The following is a 20396-nucleotide window of genomic DNA, read 5'->3' on the forward strand; positions in this document are numbered from 1 at the left end:
GACACAGGGAGATGAAGAGAGAAACGGTTTCCTGATAGTAACTAAATGTTAACAGGCAGAATCTTGCCACAACACTATTAACTCTTCAAACAAGTAGTCCAAGGCACATTTGTGTAGACATGACTGCAACGCCTGCCAGCTGCTAGTATATACAAAATCTGTCCAGATGTTTTTCTTTGTTTATAATTTTGGTTCTCCCTCCTCCTCTATCCCATCCTAACTTTCAATTCATGTATTTAATAATTAAACATGGGATGAATGCAAACTTCATATGGAACTTTTCACATATAGCACCTTTCTGACTGATTTCAGGCAATTCATGAAATCAATACAAAGCCCCCTAATTTCTGTTTTGCTGTCATAAAAGTCTGTTAATGTATTTGAAATTAAGACTACAAGCAGAAAAAGCAGCATTCCAGTATTGATCACAAGTGATCTGTTTATAATACACAATAAACTTTAGACATGTTTAATGAGGAACCCTAAAAACGTTTATGAATATTCCCAATGACACAATTCACTTTGGGACATAAGTAGGACAGGTAACTAAGGCAGGTTTGATCCAGTGAGAAAGAATTTTAAGCAGTATAGGCACAGGGGAAAAAAGCACAGCACTCTGCAAGTTAAAAGATTTGTATTAAAACTGAATTGAGAGAGGAAAAGTCAAAAAATCGGTTTTGTGAAGTAATACAGTGTTGAAAATACAAACTAAAGAGACTTGCAATTCTGTCGCTGTGATCTACTTTAATTACACATCCTTCTCCTAGTTTGAGAAAGATGCATATCCTTACAAAGACCACAGCAACTCAGTGAAATTATGCTCCAATTTCAGTGGCTGATTATTTTTGTATTTCACCTACTGTTAAAAAAAAAAGTGGAAAAAAGATAAATTATTATTCCTATACTCCATTCCCATACTCCATATCCTCCATTCCCATATTGCAATTCCTAGTATTATTCATATACTCCATTGCAAACATACCTAGAAATACATACCACTGTGAATGCACTGAAGTGTTGTTATTACACTTAGAATCCCTCATATTGCCCTTTTATATTCTGCTACTGGCTATCGGCAAGCACTTGTGAAGTCGACAGCCCAGTCCTTCCTCAGGTCCAGGATATTTCACGTATTTATAATATTGGGCATCACTACAAAAGTTAGTAGCTTTTCTTACCGCACCTTTTGTTACCGTGACATCGCAAACCAAGTTAATTTCACCCAAAGGCAGTGTCCAAAAAGCGAGTTCTTCTGTGAAACTGAGGGACCTGGCTTCATGTCGTTCCAGTGGAAATCCTTGAATATTTAAGTACACAGGGCCCTAAAACAAATGGTAACAACGAGGGCTTGTTAAAATACTCCACTCACCGTTCTTTATGAAAACCTAGAAGTCTTCTTCAAGACTTAATACTATTAACAATGGAAACAGACCGATCACTAAATAAACAAAAGGGAAAAAGAATTGCTTTTCTGCAAGCTCTCTGAATATCCATACTGCCACTTCCTTTACAGTATAGAAATCATCATGCCTTTCCTTTTTAGTCTTTTATTGGTTTGGAACCATTATTGCCCAGTGGCACAAAGGAGGTATCATATACTGATAAAACACAGTCCATACGAGGAAAAAACCTGAATATTTTTGTTTCAAAGAAGTTCAATGGTGATTTCTTATTATATAAAGTTTAAATCGCACCGCTACATCACATTAGCAGTTCAGATTTTTCCTTATTCACTGGAGTAATAATTACTGAAGTTAAGCCAAGAACTCAAAACTGTAAAGGAGTTAAGAGGCTTTGGCTGCAGGTCAAATTGTACCAAAGGTTCAGATTCAAACTTGGCAGTGCCGAAGACCCATAAGAATTCAGCTGCATGCAAAATAGAAACAGAAAACAGCTTTCTTTTCAGTCTGATCTTATCCAAAAATTGAGATCTGGGGCCTGAAAACAGCCACCTCCAAGCATCCAAAATAGCTACAAAGTTCCCTCAAATATGGTATTTTCAATATCCTTATAAAAACCTCTCTTCAAGAACTTCTGGCCAAACTTACTGATTTTAAAGCACATCTTACACCGTGAGGGCTAGGTATACAAAAACATTCCTTTTTCTAGCCAGTATAAAAACCCTAAGAACAGGTAACAAGAACCATGCTCTGTATATACTTTTTCCTGAAGAAATTGATCACATTTAAGTTCTTTGCATCCCAACACATAAAAACAGTAATATATGAATTATTATTAATTTTTTTTTTTTTTAAAGACAGACCTTTACATCTATTTTTTGAGTTTCTGTTGGACACAGCAGTTTCTGTTGTGCATTCCCCGGCTGATTGACTTTCCAGTAGCCCATAAATTTATGATCTGGTAACGGCAGTCTGTCAAACAACATAGGAACAAACAAATTTTTACATTCATTAACCAGCAACTGGTATGGAATAAATCATTCAAACAACTGCATTTTTCCAATGAGACATATCTGAAGATTCTCTTGTAGAAAATGTTTCCTTGCTAAAATATTTCATTTCTTTTACATTTTAAATCACAAAAATTTTAGCCTTCTGGAACAGTAATACAGTCACAAGCTAAACAGCATCATGAAAGAAGCAGCAATTCACATAATATGGCCTCAAAAGGAAAACTTTTCCGGTCTGAATTATTTGAGATATGTAATAAAATATATCCAAACCGTCTCTTGCTTTGCTTTATTCAGATCAGGCAGGGTGTGATAGTACCACTTAAAAGAACTCCTGTTAGTGGCACACTCATCCAGAAAACCAGCAGAATCAGCAAGTTAACCATGCGATAAAAGTTCAACAAATTATTTCCATATACTTTGCCAATGCTCACATGAACAAAGGCAAAGGAATACAGATGTGAGTGTATCCCACTGCCTTCTTGCCAGTAAAGTCTACAGAAAGGACAGGGACATCTTTGAAAGCCTCAGTTGCTTGCCTTGGTCTAATTTCTTCATTTCTATACCTTTCATTTAGGGAAGAAATATATGGGCCACAGCAAAGCTCATTTATACAGGCAAAGAAAATGCTGGCATATGACAGAGTAGCTTGACAGCAAAATAGGGAAACACAATTTTTATTTCTTTCCTCTGAAGTGACCTGCAACCACTGAAAGCAGTTTGCCCTCATTAATTGGCACGAATACCTTCAAGCTAATGAACTCATCACTTTTGGTTTCTTTTATTTGGGATCAGTTGCTCCTAAAGAGACCTCCTACCAAAACTACATTCTGTGCTACACGCCGTTGGACATTATTGTACAGCTACAAGACTTGGCAAGAGAACAGAAGACATTCCTTCTCCCAGTTTCTATAAATATCTCTGAAGTCTATTTTAAGGAAGTCCTTTTAGACTGTTTGTTAAAAGTCTGTGCAAGGTCTCTTCTGTTCCGTCTGATGATGCTCATTCCTACTGCTACAATTATTTCCCCTCTCCCCACCAACCAACCCAGTCCCTCTAGACATTAGAGGTTTGATCCATTTCTTGATATTGTTTTTAGAATAAGAAGGGATCCCAAATCAAAAATCCTCAGTTGGACTATGTATGAATCTTGGGGAATTTTAATTTTACTTTTTTTTCCACTGGGAACCTAAAGTAAAATTCAGGGAATGAACACTAATATCCCCTACTCTTTGCAAGTCATGCAGGAAAGCTGGATGAACTTTTCTTACTGGTATATTGACACCAAATCTCAAGCAACCTGGAGAAGCCAGTACTCACAGGTAGACAGTCACTCAGCCTCCATCCCCATTCTGCGTTTGGACCATCTGCCAAGGCAGTCAGATAGCCAAAGACACTTTTTGCAAACAGAAAATGATTTGGATGCTATAGATTGTTGATGTTCACAGATAAATATCCAGCTGCCAGCAATATGCCACTGGGGCACGTAATGAGGACAGTGCATCTCATTAATTCCCTCTCTTACTCAGAGAACCAGCAGAGTCTTCATTGCCTGTTTGTTGCCTAGTTAAGAATATCAATAGATACCAATGTTCGAAGAGTGATTTATTTTGCGTTCTTCCTCACTTCAGTTTGCATTTTTCCATTCTTCACACCCAGCTAGCCTAGCCAGATTCTTCCCAAATTCAGAAGAGAAATTAAGCCAGACTCAAAAAAATTGCAAGTACAATATATTTTAGATTACAACATTCAACACCATTAGGAGAAAACGTTCAGGATGCACTATTTCAGCATATACACAGTTCTTGGATAAATTTATTCATGCAGTCAGAAAATGGGCAGTCAAGTCACTAAACTAAATGTCAGTTTATCCATGAACTGGAATTTTACTTCAGGCTTCCATTTCAGTTTCAAAATGATTTGTTGGCAAAATGTTGGCTATGTCTTGAGCCAAAAGTGTCTTGCATGCAAAAAGAAACTGGAGACTTTTTTTTGCTATGATGACTCCAAGTAGCATAATCTCTGATATGCCTATAATCAGCAATAATTGCTTGCCATTAGCTCAATGGAACATCAACTTCCACAGGGATTTGGACTTCAGTTTTAATTCCTGACACATTACTCCCATGGACAACATCCTAGAAATCAACGGGTTCACTAATAATCGTGAATACTTATTAAATTTTAAAACAAAACATATGTTAATAACCAGCTCTAATCAAATACCCTGCTTTATATAGCAACAGAATTACAGACTGCATTCCCAAAGAAACAAAACATTTCTACTCTGGTTCAGCTTTCTGGAGATTTGCTTTGCTAATAGTTCCTCTCTTCCCTCAGGAAAACCGATTCCTCCTTTCTCCTGGATTCTGGAGGTTTTGTTTTCTTTCCTGTTTCTGAATGATTTAGTTTCTCTGGGGCAGCAGACCAAGTCATCATGAACAGCAAAGAGGAGGGAAAGGTAGATCAGAATTTAAGAATAAAACAGAAAGTAGAATTCAGTTTTTTGTCAAGAATAATAGGGACCTTATTCTTCCAGGGCCTGACAATTCTTTTTCACTCTATCTTACTGCTCTCTCATATAAATCTGGTCTAAGAAAGACTAAGAGTATTTAAGAAGCTGGTGGCATTAAAGGTCTTATAACCAGTCTGCCTCCTGAATGATTTTCAAGAGAGAGTGAGGGTGCAGAAGGACTGGAACAACATGCCCACAGTAAAAATGTGTATGTGTCTCAACAGTTCTCCTCCAATGAATATATGTGATACACAGTGAAGGAGTGAAATTACTGTATTTTCCCAGGATTTTTAAAGAAAAAGCAAGCTTCGAAAGTAACTTGCAGTGACAGTACTAGTAAAAAGCTTCACAAGGTGCTCCGGCCACACTGCTGTATTTCAAATTAATTAACCAAATACCGGTTACATAAAGGGCAGACAGAATACTATGGAAATGCCACCACTGGCAAAAATCTGTGAAGCAAAGAAACCTGTGGGGTGTAAAAAGTGCAGTGGCTGGGTAAGTATGGTTCTGAAACTCCACCGCTCTCTCCAGCTGGGGTGTGCAGGGTGATACATGATTTTTGATTTCCTCAAAAGCTGGAAAGGGTTTCTGGAACAGAAAAACTACACGACAGACTACAGTGACCTTGTAAGAAAGCCACGACTTAAAAGCAAGTTCTAAGGAATTATTCCTGACCAGCTTTTTTGATTATGGATCTGTCAAAGTCTGTTCCTTGAGGAAAATCTAGAAATTTTATGTTTATTTACTCTTAATTTTACATCCTGGTTTTCTACAAGATCACTGCTGTCCATGAAATGGTTATATAAGCAGGTATTTTGTTTAGAAAAGGTGATTGCACAGGACCTACAGTTGATGGGGCAATTCTACAAAAAATTACTATTTAGCCTGATTTTCTACATGCACGGCAGTCTAAGGGGAGACAATCTGTGAAAAGATAATTCTCTAGCGGCTTCTGCTGCTGGAAAACTTTTTTGAAAGTGACACCTACAGAACACAATTTCTTTTCATTTCTATCTTTTTGTTTTTAGAGAAGTAGTTCATTTTAGGCTAATTAAAAAAAAAATAAACAAAACCAATCCACCAAACAGCTCTGTTCAAAAAGTCAACAGAACCTGCTTTATAAAGTTATTAATTTAGCTTTCTGAGAACATATTGGAAAATGGCTACGAATCTTGGAAGCCTGAAGTTCCACTGAATGCAAATTCTCTACAGCCAGCTACCGTAGTATTACGGCTACGGACGTGAACTCTGAGGCAACAAAGCTGCTTAATATGTGATCTTGTAAACCAGCGCTGCCACAGAATGTGTTATTCCAGGACTTCAGTCTAGCTGAAGCGACTTCTATCTCACTTAACTTTTTTGGACTTAAGTAAAATATAGTTTGAAACCAGGAAAATTCCTTACCTCCGTACTTTATTTAAAAACCTTTTGCTTAAAAATATAAGCAGTAGCCATACAGAACAATCTTATGTTAGGTCTCCTGCTCCCTGACAGTCAAGTACAGACCCTGCCTCTGCTTCCCCTGCAAAGCACGGGATGGACAAGAGACACATACGGTATGAGACAGGTCCAACAATTAACTACAGATTACCCAGGGAAAAAACCCACAAGTTTCAAGAGAAAATGAAAGCCGTTAAAATTCACATATTTACATTGCATATAAAAAAAATTCAGTTCATATAAAACAAATATTCAAGTTATAGCAAGCACCTGGAAATGGATAGCGACAGGAGGAAAACTATGGAATGGCAATTTCATCGAGGATAAATGGCAGAATTAGAGCTGAATGCTGTTTTACCTAGGAATTGCAAATGGCCTGAACTGTGCACCAAAATGGCAGATTAACAGGAGTTCAGACAAATGTGACATAATAGATGTCAACGGGAAAAACAACATGTAATGTACATAAAGAAAGATAATGAGTTAGTACGAGTAATCCATTTTAACCACTATGGCTTGGCAAAGCATCACACACAAGCCATTTGCTTTACACACAATACTGATACAAATTATAAACTATTGAAAAGGTGATACCAGGAGATAGAGACAGTATCGTGATGTTATAATCGGACAATATTGAACATGTCAGTGGCTTGAGGAATGGTCACCCTATTAGGGAAAAAAACAAACTGAAGCAAACAAAAAGCCCAAGTAAAGCATTACTTTACAGGTCTAATATATAACGCTAATTTCGGAAATAAATTAATTAGCATTTACAAATTAATTTCTCTCTTGAAGAAATAACTACTGCATGAATTCTTTTCTAATGGTAATGAGACACCAACCTAATCTTTCCTTCCAAGATCAGGTATATTAATTCCAGAGCCTAAGCTAAAATTCCCATAAGGGTCACTGGTACCATCTGTTAAATTTCCCCTACAATTTTGGCTGGATACAACCCCCAAAATTCCTTCTATGGAGACCCTGTATTGTAGTGTGTTGCTCATGTGTCTCATGTTTTTGTTCCTGTATTTACAGCAGTTATGTTTCAGCAGCAATTTAAATAATTCTGATTTATTCAAGTTTTCTCTTAGATTAAGTAATAGGTGACAAACAGACTTCTCCAAAACTTATTAAAATTAAATAAAGATTCACAAACTGTTTGATCCAAGACACGCTAGAGAGTACCTGTATAAAGGAGTCAGCATTTCAGTATAATGATTTTCCTGTCCTAGAATATCCTGGAAATGCTTCCGCATCGCAAAACTTCTTAATCGTACAGGATTTGTATACTTATCAATAGCAATAATTTTGCTGCAGGTATGACTACCATCCTCAGGCAGAATAGGTTTGGACTATTATCCTAGTTTTCACGTTACTTAATAGAACCACTGAGCAATTTATTATGCTAGCTAGTACGTCTTAAAAGTCTTGCAAATTCAGACTGGAGCACAGAAGTGAAGGTATGGTGTTGTCATTGGGACACTGTAGAAATTACACCTAGTAAACCTCCAGATTGCCAGCTTGTGAGAGACTATCAGCAAGTAGGAAATCAAGCTTAAATTGACAAGTCGGAGAATTAATCTGAAAAAATACAATACTGTAAGAAAAGTGTAAGCACAAAGGAAGCTGATTACATGAAGTGAAGATGGGGTAAGCGCTATGCAGGGTTCTGCAGAAAGAATGTGGACGTTCACATTTAGAAAACTAGACACGAGTTAAACATTGCAACAAATGCAAACACATTGGGTTTTTTAAAAGGGACTGCTGCATGAAATACATCTCTATTCTATACTCTCATACTACTCTACTCAGCTCTAGCAGAAACTAACCTGCCCAGTTTTGTGCACAATGCTTAAAGATGGACATGAATCAAGTGGGGATGGGGAGCATAAAAGAAAAATAAAAACCACCAGAGGCCTTAAAAAAGGGGGAAGATTGAGAGAACTGGATGTGTTTAGTCTAGAGATGACTTTCTAATGGCGAGGATATTTAAACACAAGACTGACTTGCTTTGGGAGGTTACAGAACTCCATCTCTGACGGTTTTCAGGTATGAATCATGACAAAAAATCAGGTAAGGTTTTAGATTAACTTGCATCTTTTCTGAAGGAAGTGGGATGGACTAGATTAGCACCATTATCCTACTCTCTTTCTGGAAAACAACACAGAGGAGGTCAGTACTCTAGTCCTAAACAGGTAGCAGCTTCAGGAAGTACCTTTTCTGCAGCGGTCCAAACAGCAGACCCAATTACCTCAATGTGTCTGTCACGGGAACTTGCAATATGGGCTGGAACAGATTTGGAGGGATTATCTAGATGTTCTTTTACCCCAAGACACAATCAACTGTGCCTTAACCATTCCTGAAAGCCGTGTCTGTAATTCAAGGTGATGCACCTGTGGTTTACAAGCTCCATCAGGTTTGATCTCATGACCAATATCAAGGCTGTCTTGGAACGGAGCAGTAGGATAACCTGAAATGCCAGCTGTGGTGGATGCAAGTGAGATACCGAGACCAAGACTTCTGGATCATCAGAGCCAGATGGTCAGCCTAGTCCCAATCTAACATGGCGAGATCTAAGAAAAAGTTGGTTTTATCAAGTGCGTGTGAACTGCTCCTGTAGTTTGTCCTCCTCTTGGCCTTCAGTGTACAGAGTATGCGCTCATAGTTGCCAGTCATGCGAAGGTCTTGATGAGCGTCTTGCGGGGGGTCTTGCAAGTTTGTCAGCCTTGGTGTAACCTGTCCTACAAAACCTCAGTGACGGATTCAAAATGATCAGGTGATTATCCCTAATCCCATATGATCAGATCTTTCTTCTATCTTCTCACTTCTAGATTAAACAGTCCCCAATTACAGCAGTCTTTCTCTTATGTTTCCTAAACCTCTGATCTTCTCTTTAGTAAAGAGTCCTCTCCAATCCACCCGTGTAAACCCACATCTAATACTTCTAAAAATTATACAAACTTCAAATTTCTCAAAAAATATGACAAACATCATACTTCTTTAAAATAGAAATTACCAAGTGACTTTTAGCAAAGAAACTATGGCAAGAGTTTCAAGGGTGTACTGTCAATTTGACAGACGCTGCAGTTGCTCAAGTACTGGTTCCCTAGGCATGTAATTCTTCTGTCATCAACATTAAAAGTTACACCACAGTCATTACACTGCCAAACTTCTTTTAATAGTTATATGTAGGACGTAGATGTGATAACAGTGGTGCTCCAGCAGGAGAAACCTACACATGGACACCTAATATGAAGACATCATGTCATAAGAATCAGTCCCTCCTTAGCAAATATAAAATATATATGTCCCATGGCAAACTCAATTTTCCATATATCCATAAAGCTTTCTTCATGAAAGGGAAATATTTGTTTCTCCATAAATAAATTAAGTATTAGAGTTCAAGCTAGAGTAAGTTTTCTAATTGCTTTTCAATATGATATACTTAAGCTTGTAATCTGTGAATTGTAGAAGAAGGAGTTAAATCTGTTTCATCATTTAGTTTAGTCTTTTTTAAAAAAAAGCTATTTTGATTCTAACCTCTGAAAAAGTATATGGTGTATTATGTCAACTGGTAACATAATTAAAGAATAATAGTGATATACAGACACATACAAAAATGGTTCTTAGAGCTTACATGCATTGTCCTATTCTGCAGAAGTATTTTTGTAGAGCCTTTTGTAAGTATTGAAGACAAAATCCCACCACCACCGAAGACAACTTAGTTTCTTTGCTACCAATTTAGGTGATAAATAACAGGACAGAAATGTGTTGCAATTCAATTAAAAACACAGGAGAAGAAACAAGTATTTCCCTTTATTAATATATATCTGTTTACCATACAAGCTATCAATATGTACATGGACATTAAAGGTGAAATATTAGTAATAAGCAAATACTCTGTCATAAAGTAATTTATATTGTTGTAACTTATTTGGAGGAATATAAATTTGAAGCAGAGGAGAATTGACTTCAAGTATTCCAGGTTGTTTTTAAATCAGTTAGCAGCAAGATAACACACTATAAAAAAAGTTATCATGAGAGACCTGTCTTCTTAATATATATCTTATGTTATTCTTACTCCTTGGCCAGCTGTACATTGGTCGGTTTTGCTCCAATAGGTATTCCATATTTGTGCAAAGTGCTCATTAAAATTTCACGCATTTCATTGTTGTAGGAGTCAAAGTCAAATACATTTCGAACAACATTTGCCAGTCCTTCAGTTGGAAATTTCTGTGAAGAAACAAAGACCCCCAAATTTCTTTTACTGAATATCTGTTAAGTTACAGCATATTGGTAAATAATTTTAAAATTAATAGTTATAACAATAACATTGCTCAACTTAGACAAGTGCTCAAGTTTTTTAGTTTCCAGAATAAAGAAGGTACATTGCTTCAAGTCAGAATGAAGTTACTGACATTAAACCTGAATTAAACAAACAAACAGGAGGCAATTATTTAAATACTCAACAACACTCATTTTTTAAATAACTGTTTTCATTATACGCATAATAAGATGGTGTAATCATTGGAACATATAATTAAATATAGCCTGTATTTTTTAAATTTGGAACTTTTTCTGCTAACAGTGAAGATCTGACACAAATACATATATTTGTTTAATTAAACTACACAATTCATTTAAGAATTCCGATTCTTAATGTTGAATATAGAAAAGCAGAAGATACACTGCTTGCTTACTAAAAATTACCTTAGGTCATGATGGATTTTCCCAACTTAATAAATACCTAATCTCTGAGTTAAAATACCTGTGACACAAGTAATACTAAAATTAGCTATTTACTGTGGTAGAATGGAATACCACTAGAAATAGGCTTGTACGACCCTTTTTTAAATCTGTGGTATACATGCCACAGAATATTTCAGTACTAGTGTTGGTATAAAAGCATGCTAAACTATGTCCTGCTTTTTAAACCTGTCCATGAGGAACCGATTAGAAGTTCTGCATTATCATATTACAGCTTAGCAAAATACAAGTTATTGTGGGATAACATAAAGTTGTGCCACCCTGGTTACAATGTCCATTCCTTACTAAATGAAACAGGTACTAAAAATACAATTTCTCCCAACAGCTATTCTAACTAAAGACTGCATAAACATTTCACATGTAATGGAAATGCGAAAAGTTTGTGACAATGCTTAGTAGTGAAAGTACTAACTTCTATAATGTAAATTGCACCTTGGAGCCAAAGTGAATATCACACTGTGGGGAAAAAAAAAAAAAAAAAAAAAAAAGGGCCACAGACTTATAAAAATGTACATCATAGCTTAAAAACATGTAAAGCTGCTTAGTACTCAGTGTGCAGGATCCTATCTCATTCTGTCTTCAAGCGTGTCTTTTGATAACAAAGTATGTCCAGAATTGTGCATACTCTATATAACCAAACCCTTTCCTTAAGTCATTATTTTAGAGCATTTATGACAATGAATACTGCATTTTCTGTGTTATTCCCTTCTCATTGCAAAGCACAACGAACTGGCACCAAGCTATCTTGTTCTCTCATGACCTGCTCTTTTACCTGCCCTGCACTAGATACTGCAAAAACCTTGGTCAAGTGCATCAAATATTATCTGGTTTTCACTAGTAGCCTCCAAGTATGTCTATGGTTTTCTGAATCATTGCATAACTTCTGACATCGATATTCTTCTCCTCAATGAATTGCCTCAATAGTTCCATGCCTCTTGTATCAGTAGGACATCATAAAAAATTTATTTCCTCAGGTACAGCCAATTGCTGCTGTCAATAAAACCTGTTCTGAACACAAGCCGCTTGTGAAAAGGCCCTCTACTTCAGTTATTAAAAAAAAATAATCACAACTCTCTTGTTTCAATCTGAACAAATCCAACCACTTTTTAATAAATGCCTGGACAACTGCTTACTGAAGAAAGGCAATGACACTTCACTAGAAGGCAAAAAAAAAATTGAAAAAAAAATTGAATGTTTGAGTTGAACATTTTAAAAAAAAAAATCATTTGGTTTCTATTGATTTTTGAAACCAGATTACTGGAGAAAATATTGATCTCTCATCAGTCTGTCTGGTTCTCATTCATTGATTCTTCCCCTTAAAAGTAACACCTCTGTGTGTACCTTGGAGTATTTTCACAGCTTAGATCTTGGCTATTCCTTAAAATAGTAAGTAACATAGGTTGTGCTTTTAAAAATTTTATATTTATATATGTAATGCTTTATTTGATACAGAATTGTGACAGAATTTTGCTTGCTGAAAAATCCATATTTTTACGGATCTAGCTTTCTATGAGTACATGTATTGCTACAGTCTGCTTAACAGCTATCAGCAAAACAGTAGTTTCCTAGTATAAACACAAAATCTTCATTACAATATGCTACACACGTTGAGGTCTGCTGTACTTCTAGCACTACCCTGAAAACAAAGTGACAAATGACCTGGTAATCCAGCCTGTAACGTGTCCAGATTTTTGTTTTAGTCTTCTACCTTGTGTTCTCACTACCACTCACTTCCCTACACATTCGAGTGCCTTCAGATGCCCGCACCACCCCAAAGGCCCACCTTGCCCCCGAGATCTCTCCCTACCCGCTCATTCCTCCACGTCCTTGGCTTCCCCCTGTATCCCCAATGCCTTCTCACTTAATGCTGCCAGCTCTCCCTGTGTCTCCTCGGTTGTCCTCTCAGAGGGGCGAGAGGCACCCCGTCTATGGCTCATCCCGAGCGACAGGCGTACTAATTGATTAACCATTGCTCGGGTCTTTGGTGGGCATCGTCTACGGCCAAGCAAAACAGACGACTTCAACGCCTGCCTTTTCATTCACAGGGACTCTAATTTCAATCTGTTCCTCTCTGACACATAGCCATTGATTTTGATTAAACCAGCGGAAACCTCATTATCTCTGAAAACTGGTAACTGGGATTCACTGTGGTTGGCCAAAAAGGTAAAAGGTTATCATTGATGTGCATTTGGCAGCAAGGTGAGAAACTGTGATTTGATATGCCTAGTTTCCTTTCCAGATTAGGCTGAACAGAAAAAAGCAGTATCTTAGCACAAGAAGCTTACTGAACAGGACTAAAAGCCTGACGAATAGTAGACTTCAGGGTCAGAAGGTACCTTAGACATTTACTGCTTGAAAACCAGTTATACTAGTGCCTCCTATTAGAAAACAAATCTCAGATACAAACAAAAAAGAAGGCCTATCAGAAAAATCTCAGCTTTCCCAAACTCAGTAAAGAAAGTTATCTCCTTTTTATCTGGACTAACGTGGCTTGCCTGATTAACATCTACCAGGGACATCAGGTGCATCTTGACTCTGCAAAACAACATACAAAAGGTCTCACGAAAACCAGCCTATTAGATTGCAGAGAAGCAGTCGTAGCATACACCGGTAGTTACGGGCAGCATATCGTAACCCAACGGAGCAAGAGCAGAGCTTCTCAGCTTGCCCATAAGCCACTACTAGCATCAATACTTCTGAGGTTTGACACAGGCTGAAAACTGCCGGCGAGCGAGACAAAAAGCCTATATTCAGGTCACCTCCAATCTAGAGCTGCAAGACCCAAATTCCCTATACAATCTGTGGAGAGAAATAGTTGCAGCAACCAAGTTAGGCACCTGCATTAGACAACTTTCCCTATACCTGCAGTTTCAGGTCTTCAAACTAGGTTGGTAACTTGAGGTTCACCAAAAAAATCCCTTCCTTAAGAAAAAGTTAGTATAGAGGCAACCAAGCTTGGAAGGCAGCATCTAAGCTAGAACTAAATTGCTACAGGTTCCCTACTTCCCTTTATGGCAAGATGCTCTTGTGACTACATTGTAGACACAATTCTATACACTGAATGCCACAATTAATCAGAGTGCAGAGATTAGCCTAATAATATGTTGATGCCACAGTAATCAAACTGACTAGCCCCAATGCTCAGATGCGCTCTCAGATAACAGTAATCAACAGCCATTTTTTCTCCAAAACTTCAAACCTTTTTTACAGAAACAAAAAATTCCAAAATTACGTGAAAAAAAATCAACACAATAGTACAAAGAGAGTGGGGCTGTGGAACTGCTGTAAGGGAAATTGTTTGACAACATGACTAACTTCCCTCCTTCCTTCCTAACGACCAGCAATTTTATTGACTCATTTCCCTCCTTCCTCTTTCTTCTCTACCTGAAGACCTAAAAGCTTCTTACTTTGGAATAACCATTATGTTTATATTCATTGTTTACATTTGGCTACTCCCAGCCTTTTTATGATTCAGACTGAAAAACAAGTTACAGTAAACAAAATGTTGCATCCTTTCAAAGAGACTGGGATCTTGAAAACAAATGTTACAGAAGAAATCAAAGCTGCATGTTGGAGATTTATTTGGATATTTACATTTAACATTGTAAGAGGTGAAAACAGCAGATAGGAAACTTCCTCACTGATCTGTGCCCAGTGTCCAGGTTGAAGGGACCGTACTAATCTGGTTAAGTGAAGGAGACAGAAGCAGAGCTCCAACAGGTCCATGTCCTTCCTAATTTGGGGGCCCCAGAGCTGAACGCAGTACTACAGGTGGGGTCTCACAAGAATAGAGTAGAGGGGGAGAATCACCTCCCTCAACCTGCTGGTCATGATTCTTTTGATGCAGCCCAAGATACGGTTGGCTTTCTGGGCTATGAGCGAACATTGCTGGCTCACACTCAGTTTTTCATCCACTAATACCCCCAAGTCCTTCTCCACAGGGCCGCTCTCAGTCCACTCTTTGCCCAGCCTGTATTTGTGCTTGGGATTGCCCCAACCCACGTGCAGGACCTTGCACTTGGCCTTGTTGAACTTCATGATGTTCGCATGGACCCACCTCTCAAGCCTGTCAGGGTCCCTCTGGATGACATCCCTTCCCTCCAGCCTGTCGACCGCACCACACAGCTGATGTCGTCGGCAAACTTGCTGAGGGTGCCCTCAATCCCACCGTCCATGTCGCTGACAAGGATGTTAAACAGCACCAGTCCCAATACCGACCCCTGAGGAACACCACTTGTCGCTGGTCTCCACTTGGACATCGAGCCATTAACCACAACTCTTTGAGTGCGGCCATCCAGCCAATTACTTATCCACCGAGTGGTCCCATCCATCAAAACCATGTCTCTCTCCAATTTAGAGACAAGGACATTGTGCAGGACAGTGTCAAAGTCCGGGCAGATGACATCAGTTGCTTTTGCTTATCCACCAATGCTGTATCCCCATTGTAGAAGGCCATCAAATTTGTCAGGCATGATTTGCCCTTAGTGAAGCCATGTTGGCCATCACCAATCACCTCCTTATTTTCCATCTGCCTTAGCATAGTTTCCAGGAGGATCTGCTCCATGATCTTGCCGGGCACAGAGGTGAGACTGACTGGCCTGTAGTTCCCTGGGTCTTTCTTTTTTCCATTTTTAAAAACAGAGGTTATGTTTCCCCTTCTCCAGTCAGTGGGAACGTCCTTGGACTGCCACGACTTCTCAAATATGACGGATAGTGGCTTAGCCACTTCATCTGCCAGTTACCTCATGATCTGCGGATGCATCTCATCAGGTCCCACGGACCTGTGCACCTTCAGGTTCCTTAGATGGTCTCAAACCTGACCTTCTCCTACAGTGGGCAGTTCTTCATTCTCCCAGTCCCTGCCTTTGCTTTCTGCAACTTGGGCAGTGTGGCTGGAGCACTTGCTGGTGAAGATTGAGGCAAAAAAGTCATTAAGTACCTCAGCCTTCTCCATGTCCTGGGTAGCCAGGTGTCCTGTTTCCTTCTGGAGAGGGCCCACATTTTCCTTAGTCTTCCTTTTATCACTGATGTACCTATAGAAGCTTTTCTTGTTGCCCTTGACATCCCTGGCCAGATTTAATTCTATCAGGGCTTTGGCTTTCCTCACCTGCTCCCTGTCTGCTTGGACAATTTCTCTGTATTCCTCCCAGGCTAGCTGTCCTTACTTCCACCCTCTACAGGCTTCTTTTTTGTATTTGAGTTTGTCCAGGAGCTCCTCGTTCATCCATGCAGGCATTTTTGCCCGACTTCCTCTTTGTTGGGATGCATCGCTCCTCAGCTTGGAGGAGGTGATCCTTGAATATGAACCAACTCTCTTGGGCCTCTCTTCCCTCCAGGGCTTTATCCCATGGTACTCTACCAAACAGATCCCTGAAGAGGCCAAATTCTGCTCTCCTGAAGTCCAGGGTAGCGAGCTTGCTGTGCGCCCTGCTCGCTGCCCTAAGGATCTTGAACTCCACCATTTCATGGTCACTGCAGCCACGGCTGCCCTTGAGCTTCACATTCCCCACCAGCCCCTCCTTGTTGGTGAGGACAAGGTCCAGCATAGCACCTCTCTTTGTTGGCTGCTCTATCACTTGGAGAAGGACATTGTCATCAACACATTCCAGGCACCTCCTGGATTGCTTATGCCCTGCCATGTTGTCCCTCCAACAGATGTCGGGGTGGTTGAATTCCCCCCCCCGAGGACCAGGGCTTGTGAACGTGAGGCTGCTCCTATCTGTCTACAGAAGGCCTTATCCACCCGATCTTCCTGGTGGGGTGGGCTGTAGCAGACCTCCACTATAATGTCACCTGTCCCTGCCCTCCCTTTAATCCTGACCCATAAGCTCTTCGTCAGCTCCTCATCCATCTCCAGGCGGAGCTCCATGCACTCCAGCTGTACATGTTGTAACAGTCTGGTAAACAAATACCTATCAACTGGTAATGGATCCTAATAAACTACTTTGCTTATGTGTTTATTTGGACAGATTCCTCAGCTTTTAGGTCTGAATTTTGTTAACCCTCAGTACAAAGTTATAAAGACAGCATTATTTTTATTTTATATTATTGATATCATAGTAGCACAAATTTACTTTGTCTCAGGACCTCATTGCACCACAAAGACCACACAGCACAAAAATCTATCCTCCCCAGAAGTCTAGACGAACTGAACATTTTTAAAAGTGATAATTCTAACCTGCCGCATCTGTGTATATGGATGAATATATGTGAATATGTTCATGAGCACAAACAAAAAACCGTCACGCAACCGTGTTATACTATGCAGTGTTAAACACAGGAACAGTAGGTCAAATAATTTGTGTGAACTTATATTCTAATTGTAATAATTACATTAATATTTCCACTAATCTTTTTTTCAGTCTAGGATTCAGTAATTCAAGAAATAGTCTACAAATTAACAAATTACAGATTTTATGATTATAAACAGAACACAATAAAATCACTGCTACTTCAAAAAACATGAAGATACTTCATATTTCAAACACTTCAGATAAGAAGTATCCTTTAATTTATAAAGACATAAGTCAGGCTCCACTGTAACGTTTAGAAAACCCCCAAACATCATTAAATCAGAATTCAGGATTTCAGAGTTAAAATGTGTATAGGAAGCAAACATGGATCCTAAGTACCTGTTTGCTAAGTTGTTATCTATCTAACATTTTCCTCAGAAAAACTCCACCACTGATGTATTACTGTTATGCAGCAGGAAGTTGTTTTCCCCAGGAAATGATTAAAACCAAAATTTTTGTAGCAGCATAAAGTGACCAGTAGCACAGTCCTGGAAGTATTCTATGCTGAATATGGAATTTTATAATGAAGGCTCATATGAACGTTGCATACTGTATTCACGGTATGAATGTGATATGTTCTCACATAGTAGAAAAACAGACTCTTGGGCTTTTTTTTAATATCTATAAATAAACATATAGAAAAAACCCACAGAATCATAGAATAGAATCATAGAATCGTTTAGGTTGGAAAAGACCTTTAAGTGTCCAACCGTCAACCCGCCACCACCTTACCCACTAAGCCTTGTCTACATGTTTTTTGAGGACCTCCAGGGATGGTGACATCACCACTTCCCTGGGCAGCCTGTTCCAACGCCTGACAAATATCCGCCTGTGTACGCCTGCAATCCTTACCCTCAGACTATCTGAATATCTGAATATGATGATTCCTTCAAAATGCAAAACTTCTCATAAGAATGAAATAAAAATGCACGAACAATAATGGCATCTTTTTCTAAAACCTTCAGGCATTAAGAAAGTAGTAGTGGTGAATTCAAGCTTTCAATGAAATCTGACATACTGTACCTGTAAATGTTTTACAATATTCACAACTTCTCTAGTTGAATAGGGATAGTTGATAATTCCTTGGTCAGCTAAGGTCCTGAGCTCTCCAAAAGCAGCCACCAGTTTCTGAAGAATTGGCTCAGGAACATCAGGACCATACTGTCTAAGCATAGCCAGTTCAGATTGTGGTTTGGGATTATCAACAGCATGGCAACTAAAAATGTCACCTAAAAAGAAAAGAGCACACAGTTAAGTAATTTATATAGAGCGAGCATCACAACAGCCCCTTTAAGTTTCATACAGCACCTTAAATGGAAAAGCAATGGCTCAAGAGGATGCTAAGTACCTACTTGTTAAAACAAAACAAGACAAAAACTACTTTGAAAAATGTGAAGGACAAACTTGCTATGAAGAACATTGAGGCTCCTGGAAACATGGAGATCTCTCCTGTCATTTTAATGAAGGTGATCACGAGGAAGAATTTCAAGAAGAAACACAAGTCAAATGAATGCAGTAAAAAAAGAAAAGAAAAAAGGTATAAAGAAAGAATAACAGGTTGAATGGGACCAATTTGTGAACACTTTCAAAACACCACAGGATGCATGGAAATCTTGATATGCAGGAATGCCCTAATGCAAACCCAGTTGAGAGGTCTAGAGGAAATACGGGATTTATCTTTTCTCTCTGTCTGTCTTGAAGTATGGTAAGAAATTCAGCAAGACATTCTTTCCATATATTTGCATTATATTGGTCCCAATCATATAATCTATAAAATTGAGTTTATTCGTAAAAAGTCCTTTAACAGTCGTACAAAACTTTGCAGAAACACGATCAGATCCTGCTGAAAAAGGACTTGAATTAAAAGCAGAAGAGCTCCTATGCTTGAAAAACAATATCAACAAAGAACCCCGAAAACCTCAAACCAAACTTCTGCCATGTGGGCCGAAAGCAATAATGCTAGGATGATCTATTTTGTTTAAAGCATCCATGTAAGGAGGAAAATTAGGTCATGAAAAAGAAAGAGACTATACTAAAACATCTTGAGGCAACATAGCTGGGTGAAATTCAGAGCCAATGAGTCTCTGACACGGAATGCCTGTTCATTGGGAACTACATCTGAAAACCAAAAAGCTATCACACAATATGGAATTGGGTTTGCACCTGCTTTTATGAGTATGTTATTATCCTAGTGGCAGGTGTCCCTGGCCATGCCAGGGGCGTTGGAACTAGATGACCTTTAAGGTCCCTTCTAACCCAAACCATTCTATGATTCTATTATTTCTTGCAGAGTAAGCATTACAGCTAAAACTAACAGATAAAAGCACATAAATTAAGGTGCCTGCATACAAACAGCTAAGCTAACACAGATAACAGAGTCAGTGGAGTCTGGAGGGCTATTCAGTTCATAGCCCTGGTGTAAGAGTGCCAAAGCCTTGCCAGAGGCCCACTTAGACTAAGACTGAACTATACAGGCCAATGAATTCTTCATCACTTGCCCTTATACAACGTAAATTTTTGCTTTTGCTGTGAGATGAAGCTGTGGGGAACCTTTGCTGATACACAGGAGTTTCAGGACCTACCAGGAGCTTTCTGAAATAAGGCTGCTGTTGATATGAAAAACGTTGATGTGAAATTTGGACAGCCTTACCTGAAACTAGATGAATTCAGTATCTTATCAAATATACGCATTTTAATAAGGCCTATCACACATGGCCATGTGCATGGAGAGGCTAATGAGGACTAAGAAGCAGGTAGCATAGTGCTAACACCAAAAAAGACAGTAACCTACACTGCTGAGAGGAGAGAAAAGAACCATCCATCAAGCTCCCATCTCTTGTATTGAAGAGGACAGCACCTGGCGTATGGCTTGTTTGATATGGGGAAAGAAATGGTGAGCAGTCGTATTAACCATTGATGTCAGGTATCAAGCTGCTCATAGCTCATGTTTTTGCTATATTTGTAT

At 38.8% G+C, this 20396-nt stretch overlaps 1 protein-coding gene across 1 annotated transcript in view; it reads right to left on the minus strand.

The window, feature by feature from the left end:
* The window catches only part of VWA8 (von Willebrand factor A domain containing 8), a 189371-nt gene that overhangs the window by 65197 nt on the left and 103778 nt on the right, over positions 1-20396 (minus strand). The window contains exons 25-28 of the mRNA XM_049815763.1: positions 18455-18660; positions 10453-10604; positions 2264-2372; positions 1184-1322 (exon numbers count right to left, since the gene is read on the minus strand). Coding sequence (XP_049671720.1) covers positions 1184-1322; positions 2264-2372; positions 10453-10604; positions 18455-18660 — 606 coding nt within the window. The remainder of the gene's footprint in view (positions 1-1183; positions 1323-2263; positions 2373-10452; positions 10605-18454; positions 18661-20396) is intronic.

Source organism: Accipiter gentilis, chromosome 13, assembly GCF_929443795.1.
Source record: "Accipiter gentilis chromosome 13, bAccGen1.1, whole genome shotgun sequence".
Lineage (NCBI taxonomy): Eukaryota > Metazoa > Chordata > Aves > Accipitriformes > Accipitridae > Astur > Astur gentilis.